Genomic DNA, 13,550 nt, shown 5'->3' on the forward strand with positions numbered 1-13,550 from the left:
GCCTTTGACCAGTGGTTTGTACTTCCACATCTAAAACAGGAAGTGCCATTGTTTTCGGACCTACCAGCTTCATTCCATTTATTGTGTTGATTGGAATTGTTATTTTGTGGAGTGTGGCATTTGGTAGTTCTTTGATTTCGACCATGACCACGTCCACAGCCATGAAAATTGCCTCGGTAATTATTATTACCTTTGAAAAGACGGTTTCAACCATTAAAATGGTTTTTATCAAAATGGCCACGACCACGGCCTCGTACCCACTTTTTCCCAGAGTCTTTAGTATCATTATAAGTAGCAACATTTGCTTCTGGGATTGCTAGTGATCCGGTGGGACGAGATTGATGATTTTTCATTAAAAGGTCGTTATTCTTTTCTGCTACGAGGAGAAATGAATTTAGATCGGAATAACTTTTAAAATTTTGCAACCTATATTGTTGTTGCAAATTTATATTTGATGCATGCAATATGGAGAAAGTTTTCTCCAACATATCCTCCTCAGTAACAGTTTGCCCACAAAATCGAAGCGTTGAGCAAATTCTGGACAAAGCAGAGGTGTACTCATTTACTTTTTTGAAATCTTGGAACCTGAGATTGTTCCATTCATCTCTAGCAGTGGGAAGTAGAACTTCCCTTTGATGGTCAAATCTACTTTTTAAATCTTTCCACAAAACGTATGGATCCTCACAATTTGAATACTCAAATTGTAACATCTCATCAATGTGTTTGTGGATGAAGACATCGGCTTTTGCCTTGTCTTGTTCTTCACAATTATTTCCCTCCATTATCGTTTTCAAAACACCCATTTATTTGAGATGTCGTTTAACATATGCCGTCCACGGTATATAATTATCTCCGATGATGTTAAGAGCCGGAAATTCAAGTTTTGCGATGTTTGCCATTTTATTACTAAACAGAAATAAGATAAACATTAGGATTTCATACTTATTAAAATTGAAAAAAAATACAAAGGTAGGGCTAGAAATAGATAAAGGAAAATGAAAACATCAAACTCCTTAGGTGGGAGATTACAAATTAAGAACAATAGAATTATCATCATTATGGTGGTTAACACCAAAACCGGATGGATCATTTCTTGAAAATTATCTTGAGTAATCTTGTGTTGAAGAGTGTTTATGGTGAAAGAAATGAGATTGAAAATTGGAAATTTATAGGGTAATTTATACCCGTTTAATAACGGTTATATTACCGTTATAGCCATTACATATATATATATATATATATATATATATATATATATATATATATATATATATAATATTAATTATTTTAAAGTATGATAAAACTAAGATATTAAATGAAGTTTATTTTATAAAGTATATAATTAGTACGCACAATAATAAGAATAAAAATGTTAGTAAACATAAATAAATGTAAGCTCTAACTGAAATATTAGTGTGTATGTATAAATAAAAGTTAGTTGCGATGAAAGTAAAAGTTAGATGCATAAATAAAAGTTAGTAAAAGTTAGGTGCTTAATTAAATGTTAGATGCATAAATAAAAGTTAGATTGTTAATGGTCTCATTGTTGTCAAATTTTAATAGTATTCTTTATACTTACTTATTATTGTTGTACTTTATATATGTATGTGTGTGTGTGTATAATGTATAAAATTAAAGAAGTGTTTATGATGTTTATGTGAATACCTTTGTGCCTAACACCTTTCTTGACTAGGACATAAGCGACTCGTGCTGATAACGTGTTATGATTTTAACAAGAATTAACACAAGATTAGTGCTAAATCTTGAGAACTTTAGAAAATTTAGCAAAGAGAGAAAGTAGTGAAATGTATCACTTATGAATGTGTATGTATGAGATTCATTTTCTCCTTTACATTGAGCTAGTATTTATACTACAAAAGATTAACTTTTTCTCTAGCCAAGATTAACTATTTGATGGTCATGTAGTATGGCACATTGTCAATAAGTTTGACAAAGTGCTCATCCACTTGCTTGGAAGATCTAGATGGGTAAATCTTGATTATGAAATAGATATTCATAACACTGCTAACTTTTTTATCAGTAGTTTGATAAGCTACGTGCAACGGTCCCACAAAAAGTGTCAAAATGTTGCATGTCATGTTAGCGCTACGCAAGCAAGATTGTCTCAGTAGAGTTTCATTTCTTTTAAATTGTGAGTTTGGAAGATTTTTATTGGCTTTTTTTTTAACGAAAAAGGTTTTAATTGATAATATAGGTAATTCAACACACAAAAAAGCCACCCTTTTTTTATTCTCCCCATCCGGGCAACGTTTCTCGCCCAATTGGGTGGTGTGGCAAAGGGTATTGCACCATTACACATGAAGTTTATAGAAACTTAGTAACCACCAGTTATTGACTTATTTTATTCGGATCTAGGCTACTAGCAATGGCTTCTGTCAGTATGACCAACTGGGTTTTTCGATCATAGAGTTCTCATTGCTCACATTATAACTTTTAATTACTCAAGTATTACCGATCAATTAGTTATTACCCGTGATGCAACTTTTCGAACCAAGTGGATCAGAGCTTTGAACGTTGATAATTAGTTTTTAGTTACCACCAATGTGCTTGTTGTTTGAACTCACCTTTAGATGCAATTTTTCCAACCTTGTAGACCAAAACCCCTTGAACCCTCATTCTCACACAAAGTTGAAATTCGGATTAGTATTTGTAGGACATGGGTCACTTTTGTTATTAAAAAATAGAAAAAAACAATAAACGCTAACAGTACTCTTGTTAGTAATGCAAAATATACGAGTACAATACCAATTACAAAATTGAATAAAATAAATATAATACACAAATTTTTATATTCAACATTGATAAGATATGGTGCATTCATCGGGTACTTCATGTAATAGTTTCGTCTTATGTCTTCATCACATTGGCTATCAACTAAGTTCCTTGAACTGTGTATTCTCAAACGATCTTTCGTGTAGTCTTCAACGAGAGCTTGATATGCATCTTCTTTTATGATCCTTTGTTGCAAGAATGAACAAACTAACGTTGAAGATTGTGGCTGAGGATTCGTGTTTAACACAGGTCCCTTAAAATAGATTTCGAATCTCTACCAAAAAGTGTGCCTGTTTCCTAGGGTACAACAGCCGAAATAGTATGTACTACAGGGAAAGGCCACGCATCCGAGGTTACACCGGATAAACTTGTAGTGTTTGAACTTGTGGAAAAATAAGAATGTGAAGCTAGAATCAAGTAGGGAGTACCTAACATATGAGTTCAAGTGTTTTATCTTCTTTTGTTCTTATCTTTAAGCAAGGCACAAAATCTCTATTTGTTCATAAACATTAGGATTCATGAAGAGTTTAACAATATATCTCAATGATGTACACTAAGAGTAACTTACTTCTTATTATCGACCTAATTAAGAAGAGTTCCACAAGATGAACATGAAGATTCTTACATTGATCTCACGTTCATAATAAAATTTCCAGTAATCCCCTACATGAATGGAGATCGATCAAAGCACACACAAATATCCAAGGGAACCTTGATAGTTGAGTATTGCAGGATAGGTAGGTATTAGCTTTGAACCTGCCTTTATGAAGCATACTAAGTCTCCTAGTGGTTAGAAAACGCAATGTCCTTGAACAAACCCCCATTTGTGTAGACGACAATACACTTCACACAACACTCTCCATAACCAGGCACATCCCTTCATTTTCGTGTTCATTATGGTCATGGAACACTAGCCTGGTTCTGTGAATGCTTTAGGAATTGCGCACCCCACATTCGAAGTGACCCCGCTTCTCTTTCACATGGGTGATTATCTGTAAATCATTAAAAGCATCATGGTTATGATTATTTACACAAATCATCAACCATATATTATGCTTTGCCTCACAACATGTCACTGTTGTTATAGGAATGAACTAGGAAGTAACTAGACTCCGTTTATAATTTTGGAGGATATAGATATTAGCTTATGTGTCAAGTTATACATAAGTTATGCCCCCCCCCCCCCCAATAGCGTCCACCATTTGATATATAATTAAGTTGTCATATTGAAGTTAGATCTTGGGATCTCCAGTTAACTAAGTTAGGTATTCGTTATATACTATTTTTCATGGGCTTTAGTCTCATTCCACAACTCGATCTCTTGTCAACCCTCGGGTTGTTGCATTCAAACCTTTATCTTGACTTCAGCAAGTTGTTTAAGATAATTTGCTATTGAGATAAGTTGTTGTGATGTGTTCTGAACTCACACCTTCGTCTTGCCTATTTTGTTAACCCTTAAGACTCTTAAACAAACTTTGGGATCTAGTTCCAATTGTTAACTACAAAAGTCTCAAACAAACTTTCCAAGAAGATCGGAACCCATCGTTTAAAGGATGTATAAATGAGGGGGAATACTATACACGTTGCACTCTTTTTCCTTAGTTATGGTTTTGTCTCATTGGGTTTTCTTAGCAAGGTTTTTAATAAGTATCCGTGTGTCATGACCGACACACAAGAGATGGCGCGCTGCAAATACTGTGGCAAGTTTTTGAAGGCGGGATTGAATTCCACTCTTCGAAAGCATACCAATAAGTATTGCAAGGAAAAAAAGCATTTGGATGCCAAAAAAGGAGAAGCCGAAGAGTCGTCCGGCTCTACAAGTCAAGCCCCCGCTGCCGGTAACAAAGCTTGATGGTTGTAGATGGCGGGATGAAAACAACAAACAATGTTTGTTATTTTTATTTTTATGTTTAACAAAGTTTGTACTTAATCGTTTTTTAATAATGTTCGTTGTGTAATGAAGCGGTTGCTAGTTGTTCTATAATTATATATATGTTTAAAAGTTAGTTTAAGACAAGTTTTTTATTTAACACAAACAAATAACACTTTAAAAAACTTGTTACATTAATTAATTGATTCGTGTTACATAATATATTTTACTAGAACATATACAAAAAATACAAATTAAAATTAGTCGAGTTCTATGACTTCGTCTTCTTCACCCGAAGATTCTTCTTCCATCTCTTGAATTGGACGTTCAAGTAGTATTTCGTCTTCAAAGTTCGCCTTGTCTTGTATACGATCCACCGCGTCCAAATGATCCTTTAGGTAAATGCACATCTCTAAGGACTCGGGAGTGAGTTTGGTTCTTCGCATCGATAATATCGTTCCACTAAGTGAAAAAACCGATTCCGAAGCAACCGTTGAAGCTTGGACGCTTAGCAAGTCACGATCCATGGCGGAAAGAATAGGAAATTCATTTTGGGTTTCCTTTCCACCATCCCAAAATATCAAGGTTGCGAACTTCCTCGACCGTTGCACCTTCTACATAGTTTGCTCCACTATATCGCCTAAGTTCACTAGTTGGTGTGTTACCCCTTTGCCGCTTAGCCGCCAACTCACGAACTGCATTCATCATGTTTATAAGCATGTCCTTACATGGATTACTTGATGTTGCTTGCCTCACAAAAGTCGACTTTGAGCTTGGACCATAAATTTTGAAATAATGATCATATATTTCTTGAAGGGATTTGTTGAAAGAGTCCTTTGCTTCCGTCGACGACATCGGATTGATATCGTGCGCACCCATGTTGTCACATATTTCCTCGATCAACGCCTCAACCCCGGCAACATTCAAGTAAGGGTATAAAGCGGCAGCACAAGTAAGCACGGGTGGTATTCCTTCAAAATATTTTATGAACTTCTTCATTGGGTCAACAATATGCTCGAAAAGATCATTTTTGTTTTTAAAACTCTTTGAAATTCAAGGAGATGTATAATTCTTGCAACATCCAACAACTATTAGGATAGTAAACCCCCAATAATTTAGTTGTTGCGGTTTTGAAAGCATCAACATACTCCAAGAAAAAACCGATATTATCCCAAGCATCGTTGGGAAACATATCGATCGGCTTCGCAACGATCCACAAGCGTTCTATGAAACGCTTGTATAGTTTCTTGTTCAGATAAAGCACAAGCAAGCATATTACAAGTCGATTTCCAACGGGTTGGAACGTCCCAATTCGGCCCCAAATATTTTCTATCAACCGACTTGCAATAGTTTTTGTATTCAAGATGTCTTCTTTTCCCATTTTTGAAAATATCTTGTAACATCAATCTAAATAATCTCAAACCGCCTTCCATGGTTTCGTTGTCAAGACCATCTTGAACCACCAAATTGATAATGTGGGAAACACATCGAGTATGAAAAAACTTTCCGTAGCAAGGTGGTGAATATTTTATATATAATTTGTCTACCACCTTTGTATTGTTAGATGCGTTATCAAATGACATTGAAAATTTTTTTTTCCTCAAGTTAAAAGTCATTATTACCTCATCCAAAATTTCAAACAATTTTCCAGCGGTATGTGGAAACGGGAAGTTTTCAAACACGATGGTGCGTTTCATCATTTGCCAAGAAACCGGATCGATCCAATGAGCGGTGACACAAAGGTACGATTCCGGTAACCCATGTGGTGCCAACCAAACATCACTAGTTAAATTGACACCCGTTTGTAAAGTGTCAAAAAACTCAATTAAATCTTTTTCGACACATTCCCACAACTTTAGACAATGACGTTGAAGAGTGGTACAACTTACATGGGTGTAACGCGGTTGAAGAGTCTCTCTAATCAAGGCCGTCAATTGAGGGTTGTCGAAGTGGTTAAACGGAAAATTGTTGAATCACGAACTTCGCCATCCTATCGTGAACTGTTTTCACGTTGTAACGAAATATTGTCTCATCTTTACCCATTTTGGCTTGGACCGTTGCTGGAACTTCTTTCAACGCCTTGCAAAATTTCTTCTCGATGTGATTTTTTAAAGTAGAGTTTAAATCAATCTTTAAATAAGTTCCACACAACTAGCAACGAGCCTTAATGTCTCCATTTAACAAGTCAACCAAATCCCAATTCCGCCATGCGTCTTCGTTGCGGTTATGAGGGATGACCCGTGCAACTCCGGTGTCATCTTCAACACGAACCGGATCAATAAAAACGGACTCGGTAGCCGCCGCCTTTCTTTTGCCCTTGTTTTGGCTTGCCATAAAAACTAGTTATCAAGTGGTGGTGGAATGGAATTGATAAAAATTGGAGTGTGAAGCGTAAATCGATAAATTTTCTTTATGTTTTTGAGTTTGAGTGGTAAAACAAGTGATCAAAGAAGCCTATATATAGTTTTTTTTCCACGGAAACCGGTTCCAACGGATATATTACCTTTGGAACCGGTTACAACGGCTAGTTTTCAAAAAAAAAAAAAACAACCTGGCGGAACCGGTTATTTCGGGTAGGAACCGGAACCGGGTATGAACCGATTTTTGGGAAATATATGGATCCGGGTAGGGTTTTCCAGATATAACAATACCCTAACCGGGTATGGGGTCCATCGGGTACGAACCGGAACCGGTTCCAGGTCAGTTCCACCGGGTCGGGTACAGAATCGGTTTTTTTGTGCACGTCTACAACAAATGATGGTTTTATTTGGTTTGGACTTTAATTTGGATCTTTAAAATTTTGTTGGGCTTTAATTGATTTTACCTTTTAATTTGGTTGGGCTTTAAACAAATAGGGGTAACGCTATATTTTTTCAGGGGTAGCGGAATACGAAAACCAACCGAAAAAAGAAAAATTTGCGTTACTTACGAAAAGTTGAGGGGTAGCGGAGGCTACCCCTAGTTACATGCTAAGTCCGCCACTAGTCGTCTCACATGTAACTAAAGTAAACACACGATTAAAAGTTACTTATAAAATTTTGAGTAAAGTGCCATTTTATTCCTTATGGTTTGGCAAATAATGCGAATTTAGTCCAATAAGTTTATCTTTTGCATACGGACCTCCACGTTTCCCAATTCTTGCCAATTATATCCAAATCACTAACCCCGTTAAATTGAATCGTTAACTCAGGGGTAGGCATGTTTTTTCACTCTTTCTTTATTACATGAGTACAGTGCCAAAATCGTCCCTGAAGTTTGGTCACGTTTTCTAATTTCTTCCAAAAATATTTTTTTTTTCGCAATTAGACCCTCAATGTTTCCCAACTGTTGCCAATTTTGTCTAATTTGTTAACTCAGTCTAAATTTAACGTTAACTCAAGGGTGTTACTGTCCTTTTACATATTTTTTTACATTGTTATTATTATTATGCTGAGCTAAACTCCTTATGTGACTAAAAATAAAGAAGAATAAACAAACGGATAATATATTGGATTCAAACATAGAAATCGTGAAATGTTATATATGTTAAGGATGAGCAAAATCGATACCGGTACCGAAATCGGTACCAATTTGGTACCGTCCGTACCGAATCGGTATCAAGGTTTTGAGTTTTTGGGACTGGTACGGTACCGGTACTTCCCGAATTTTACCTCAAATACCGGTACCGATATCGTACCGGTACCAAACCGAACATTTCGGTACCGGTATCGGTACCAAACATTTGCGATTTTCAGGATCGGGATTTTCGGTACCGGTACGGTACCAAGCTCATCACTAATATATGTCATCAAACAAACACATAATAACAATAATGTAAACAAACATGTAAAAGAACAGTAACACCCATAAGTTAACGTTGAATTTAGACCGAGTTAATAATTTGGACAAAATTGGCAACGGTTGGGAAAAATCGAGGGTCTACTTGCGAAAAAAAATATTTTTGGACGAAATTCGCAAATATGACCAAACCTTAGGGACGATTTTGGCACTTTACTCATATAATAAAGAAATAGTGAAAAGACATGTCTACCCTGACTTAACGATTAAATTTAACGAGGTCAGTGATTTGAATGTAATTGGTATGAATTGAGAAACGTGGAGGGTCCATATATAAAAAATAAACTTTTTGGACTAAATTCGCATTATTTGCCAAATCACAAGGATGAAAATGGCACTTTACTTTAAAATTTTTCTTTATTTATTCACAGAAATATAACATTTTCATTATTTTCTTAACAATCATTATGCAACATTAACTAGTTGTTACTAATAGTGTCAAAACTTTATTTTGTGATGAAAGCAATATTTAAAAGTCAATACCTCAATATCATTTAACGTCCCCACAATGTTGTCGTAATGCTAAGAAGATTAAATCTATTGTGGAGGTCTAGCTAGGGATCAAACCTCAATACCACCCGACTTACTCAACACTGTATTTTACATTCCTCAGGTTAGTCATGGGACCAGCTGGTGGGGGAAGCCTAACGGTGGTCTGCACCATATTTGTGTCCGTTTAATTGATTGCCATTTGTTTGAAGGTGGAAAGCAACAACAAACATGAAGTTGCAAGACCTTAATGAAAGTGCAACGAGTGATGACTAAGAGATGAAGTGGAACACCAAATACCAAACTCTTCGTCCTTTTTTAATCGTCACCTTAAGCACCGACTCTCTACTTGTCAAAAGATATGCAACACACTAACTTAACTTTGTGTAAACCACTTTCTATTTTAAAGAATATGGGAAGTCAACTTTCTCGACACGTTGATAGTTGGAGCATCAAAGTATTTAGTTTGACCAGGTTTAAGATTGCTTATGTTGTTAGTAAAGTTTCTCAAATTTCTAGGAATGGGCTAACCGACGCTAGTTTGGCAGGTAAGCTTATTTGAGGTATCTTAAGGGTTTAATTACTCATTAGTTACTACCTCTCATTCCTTTATGACAACAATTTATGAGATCTTGATAATAGAATGAAAAAGCTTACTAATTGTATAATATTACATGGCTTAAATAAGCCAATTACAACAAGGAAACTATAGTGGAAAATAGTACATCACGGCTAAATATAAGGTGGTCAATAACAACCACAATACTATCAAAATATACATTTAATTTAAATGGAAATTAACTAAAGTTATGGCTAAGATTGGTGAACTACATTATTATTATTATTATTATTATTATTATCATCTTTGATATGCCCCCACAAGATGGAGGATCCGTCGGAAACTCCAATCTTGGATCGTAGTCGATGAAATGGTCCTTGACCAAGAGGTTTTGTGAGTACATCAGCGAGTTGATCTGCTGAGTGAATGTGTTGAACTCGTAAGGAACCATCAGCAATTTTTTCACGAACAAAATGGTAATCTAGTGCCACATGCTTCATACGCAAATGGTAAGCTGGATTTGCACACAAGTAGGTAGCACCCGCATTGTCACAAAAAAGTATAGGTGACTTAGACATGGATAAACCAAGTTCCAACAATAAATCCTGGACCCATGCAAGTTCAGTGGCACCATTTGCTAATGCCTTATACTCAGCTTTGGTTGAGGATCGAGAGGGTGGGTTTGGGTCTTGTTGGTGCATGTGTGGGGGTGTAAAATTTGATTTTGCATTTAATTGTGGGCTGACTAAATATGAGAAAGGAGTGGATTGGGTGGAAGTTGGGTGTGGAGAAACGGTGGTGGAGTGGGCAGGTGCCCGAGCAGGTGAAGGTGGGCTGAGTTTCTCTTGGTAGAGGTGGGATTTGGAGATGAAGAATGTTGGGAATGAGCTAATGAAGTGGAGTGGTCCACAAAAATGTTTAGAAACGTATCTACGGTTGGAATCGCTGTTGATGAGTTTGATTGAGAATGTAGTGGGAAGATAGTTTCAACAAACTCCACATGTCGTGAGTGATTTTTTGGATCATAACATTTGTAGGCAGATTTAGATGGTGAATAGCCCAAAAAATACATTTTTCAGAGCGTGGGTGAAGTTTGGATTTTACGTATGGGCGAAGCCATGGGTAACACAAACATCCAAATGGTTTGAGTTTGTTGTATGTCGGATTTTTTTGGTATAGACGGAAATATGGGCTTTTGAAGTCAAGAATTGGAATGGGTAAACGATTTATTAGGTAGACGGTGGTTTGAAAAGCATGCGTCCAAAATTGTCACACCCTGATCCAGGGCCAGGGTGCGACGTCCCGGGTTGGTATCTGGTTTTGTAAATATATCAGAGTAGCGGGTTTATTTTAGCGGAAGTCTTAAAATATTAAAAGATTAATTTACATCATCAAAATTTCTCGGGAATTAAATACCCAAGTTTCAGTTTTACAAAACAGCGTTATTATTATTACAAGGATTTTATAATATAAAAAATAGAGCCATCTTGAGCGATATTCTAATGACTCCAGATCCTTGCATATTATCCATCATTACTTAATTACCTGCATGGGTTAGAAAAAACGCATCAGCTATATGCTAGTGAAACGTTGACTCGATAAAACATTTATAACAGTCGTTAAATACAAATATAGTTTTCTGTTTCACAAACTCAGCAGGAACGCCTGTCATTCCTGGGATTTGTACCACTGCCCTACAAACACAATTCAAAGGTTCCCCGAGTACATAGCTCCTATTCGGAGACAATCTTCCCTTAGGCTATGTGACCCTGTTGGAGAACTGGTTATGACTGACTTGGTTTTGTATGCTAATTATCAGTTATGTATGGATCCAGACACATGTGTATTCGGTCTAAGTTGCTTTTCTATTATCTATTTTGTATTATTACGATTTTAGAGACAATAATCTCATGCAAACATTTATCAGACTCTTTGCAATAAACAACCTGTCTATTACAAAAGTTAAATCAGTTCAGACCATAAAAGGTTAACGTGTTCACCTTGTATTATCAGTTGGTGATACTAGAACTTTTCTCCTCAGTATGCTATTGTCCTATATTTGTAATAGGTATGCATAAGTACCTAGTTGATAATATTCAGCAGACTTTAAGCCTGTTTCAGTTCAGCAGACTCGAGGTCTGATTAGCAGACTCTTAGGTCTTATTCAGTTCAGCAGACTTGAGGTTTGATCAGCATACTCTAAGGTCTGACCTAACCTTAGTAGATTTATAGTCATTTTATGAAAATACTTTGTATTTACATATGACGTTTGAAATTGCACGCTTTGGCCTAATAAAGGATGTCACATTGGCAAACTTCTCCAGGTAAGTAAACGGGTCCCGCGGTTGATTGGGATGTGTACGAATTACTTTCCTTAGGCAAGAAGAGTCTACTAATGATATCCCCCTTCCAGTTACTACGTGCCCATCAAAAATAGTTTTAGTAACATTACTTCACGTGGAAGCAACATATTTGTTTTGTAAAACATTATGTGGAAAACATTTACAGTTTAACGACTATATCCTTAACTAGGTTCTAATAACTATATAGTAATGTAACTTAGCCATAATACTACCTTAGTCGGCTAGTCGGTGAGTAAGAACTAAGAAAATCGGCAGCGGTTCGGCTCGTGTTTCGCTTACGGAAACAATAGCTCGTTAACAGCACCTCAGCACCTCGTTTCTTCTCGGAATCGGACCCTCGGTACCTTGGAACACCCTAGCATACTTCCCTAGGCTAACTATGTGAGAATGAATGTGAAAATGGGATGAATGAGCTTGAATCCGCGGCTGCCTATTTATAGCCTTGACATGAGCATCTTCGAGCCGCTCGAAGCTGCTTCGCGTCGCGTGAATGTGCATGGGGGGCGCCATAATTTTGCATGTCAATCCTGAAGCAACACGTGTCAACACAAGGTAGGATAACGTTGAAATGTGTGTCAGCATCTTCGCGTCGCGCGAAGTTGTTCAGTGGCATCTTCGCATCGCGCTAAGAAGCATGAAAACTAAAATTTTCATTTTCAGCCCTTTAACTTCCAAAATTTACATTTTTAACCCAAAATTAGATGGGGTATTTTCACGATGTTACATCCTCCCCACCTTTAGAAAAATCGCGTCCTCGAGATTTATGTAAAAATATGTGAATACTTCCTTTTCATTTCAGACTCAAGTTCCCAAGTAAATTCCGGACCTCTTCTAGAATTCCATCTAACTTTTACGAACTTCAATCTGTTGCGTTTAAGGAACTTGGTTTGACTATCCTCGATTCGTAACGGTTTCTCTACAAACCTAAGTTTTTCATTTACTTACACATCTTTTAAAGGCATTGCGAGTGTTTCGTCTGCTAAACATTTTCGTAGGTTTGATACATGAAACACATCGTGGATTCCTTGCATCTCTTCAAGTAGCTCTAATCGATAAGCTACAGGACCTATCCTCTCAATAATCCTGAATGGTCCAACAAAACGTGGACTCAACTTTTCTTTCTTCCCAAAGCGAACAATGCCTTTCCAAGGGGATACTTTAAGCAACACTTTATCTCCTTCTTTAAACTCTAGTGGTTTTCGTCTCACGTTAGGATAACTCTTTTGTCAATCAAATGCTATTTTCAGCCGTTCTTGAATTTGAATTACTTGGTCAGTTGTTCGTTGCACAATTTTGGGGCCTGATAATTGATTATCACCGATCTCGGACCAACATACAGGCGTTCTACACTTACGTCCATAAATTGCTTCATATGGTGCCATTTTTATACTTGTGTGATAGCTGTTGTTGTACGAGAATTCCATTAGAGATAGGTGAGTATCCCAACTACCACCTAAGTCTATAACACAAGCACGAAGCATATCTTCTAATGTTTGAATCGTCCTTTCACTTTGTCCATCCGTTTGTGGGTGGTAAGCAGTACTTAGATTTAAGCGCGAACCCATTGCTTTTTGAAAACTTCTCCAAAAAATGGAGGTGAAACGACTGTCTCGGTCAGAGATAATGGATAATGGCACGC

At 36.7% G+C, this 13,550-nt stretch overlaps 1 protein-coding gene across 1 annotated transcript; it reads right to left on the minus strand.

Annotated features, from left to right (window-relative positions):
- Positions 1-206: 206 nt before the first annotated feature.
- LOC143544657 (uncharacterized) lies at positions 207-782 on the minus strand. The gene has a single exon (XM_077036709.1). It carries the CDS (start codon positions 780-782, stop codon positions 207-209), a length of 576 nt encoding a protein of 191 aa, XP_076892824.1.
- Between the last annotated feature and the right edge of the window lie 12,768 nt (positions 783-13,550).

This window comes from Bidens hawaiensis, unplaced genomic scaffold (genome assembly GCF_021521415.1).
Source record: "Bidens hawaiensis isolate Kalapana, Puna unplaced genomic scaffold, B.hawaiensis_p1.1 tig00013659_1, whole genome shotgun sequence".
In the NCBI taxonomy this organism is placed as follows: Eukaryota; Viridiplantae; Streptophyta; class Magnoliopsida; order Asterales; family Asteraceae; genus Bidens; species Bidens hawaiensis.